Below are 552 nucleotides of genomic sequence, written 5' to 3'. Positions count from 1 at the left end.
GATGTGTATGTACGAACAAACATCTCAGTCACATACGTATACACACATCCCTCTTCTCAGGCGGGCAGGACTATACCTTGGGCAAATACTACACCGACAGTGCTCGAGCTCACCAACAACACCGACAGCCTCGCCATGTACAACCGTGCTCGGGCTTACTATGAAGGGTGGGAGGTACTGCGGATACGTTTCTCTATCACAAATGGCTGGCCTATGCCGCACTCTTCGGTCAAGTAGACGCATCCGCTGAGCTGGGACTTGTCCATGAACACGCACGCGACTACGAACTGGCCCTAAAATTGTACCGAAATGCCACGCAGCTCCAAAACATACAGCAGGTGATAGTCAACCCCAACTCGCTGGACGATGCGTACTCGGGTCAGGTGCGGGTGTCGGCGGTGCTGGAGGAACAGGCACGGCAACAGAAAGACAAGAACAAACTCACTACAGGCGAGATAGCAGGCATTGCGTTTGCCTGTGTGGTGGCTGTGCTTGGGTTCGTGGGGTTGTTCCTTTGGTGCCGGTTTAGAAGGTGTGTGTTTCATATATATT

General features: G+C 52.7%; 1 protein-coding gene across 1 annotated transcript; it reads left to right on the top strand.

The window, feature by feature from the left end:
* Positions 1-320: 320 nt before the first annotated feature.
* Positions 321-496, top strand: SARC_18247 (hypothetical protein; the record flags this gene model as incomplete). The annotated part of the gene is made up of 1 exon (XM_014287672.1): positions 321-496. A coding segment is annotated over one exon (176 nt), but the record flags the coding sequence as incomplete, so codon positions are not given.
* Positions 497-552: the final 56 nt, after the last annotated feature.

This window comes from Sphaeroforma arctica, assembly GCF_001186125.1.
Source record: "Sphaeroforma arctica JP610 unplaced genomic scaffold supercont1.14830, whole genome shotgun sequence".
In the NCBI taxonomy this organism is placed as follows: Eukaryota; class Ichthyosporea; order Ichthyophonida; genus Sphaeroforma; species Sphaeroforma arctica.
Note: the sequence above shows the minus strand (reverse complement) of the source record. Positions and strands in the feature narration are given on the sequence as shown.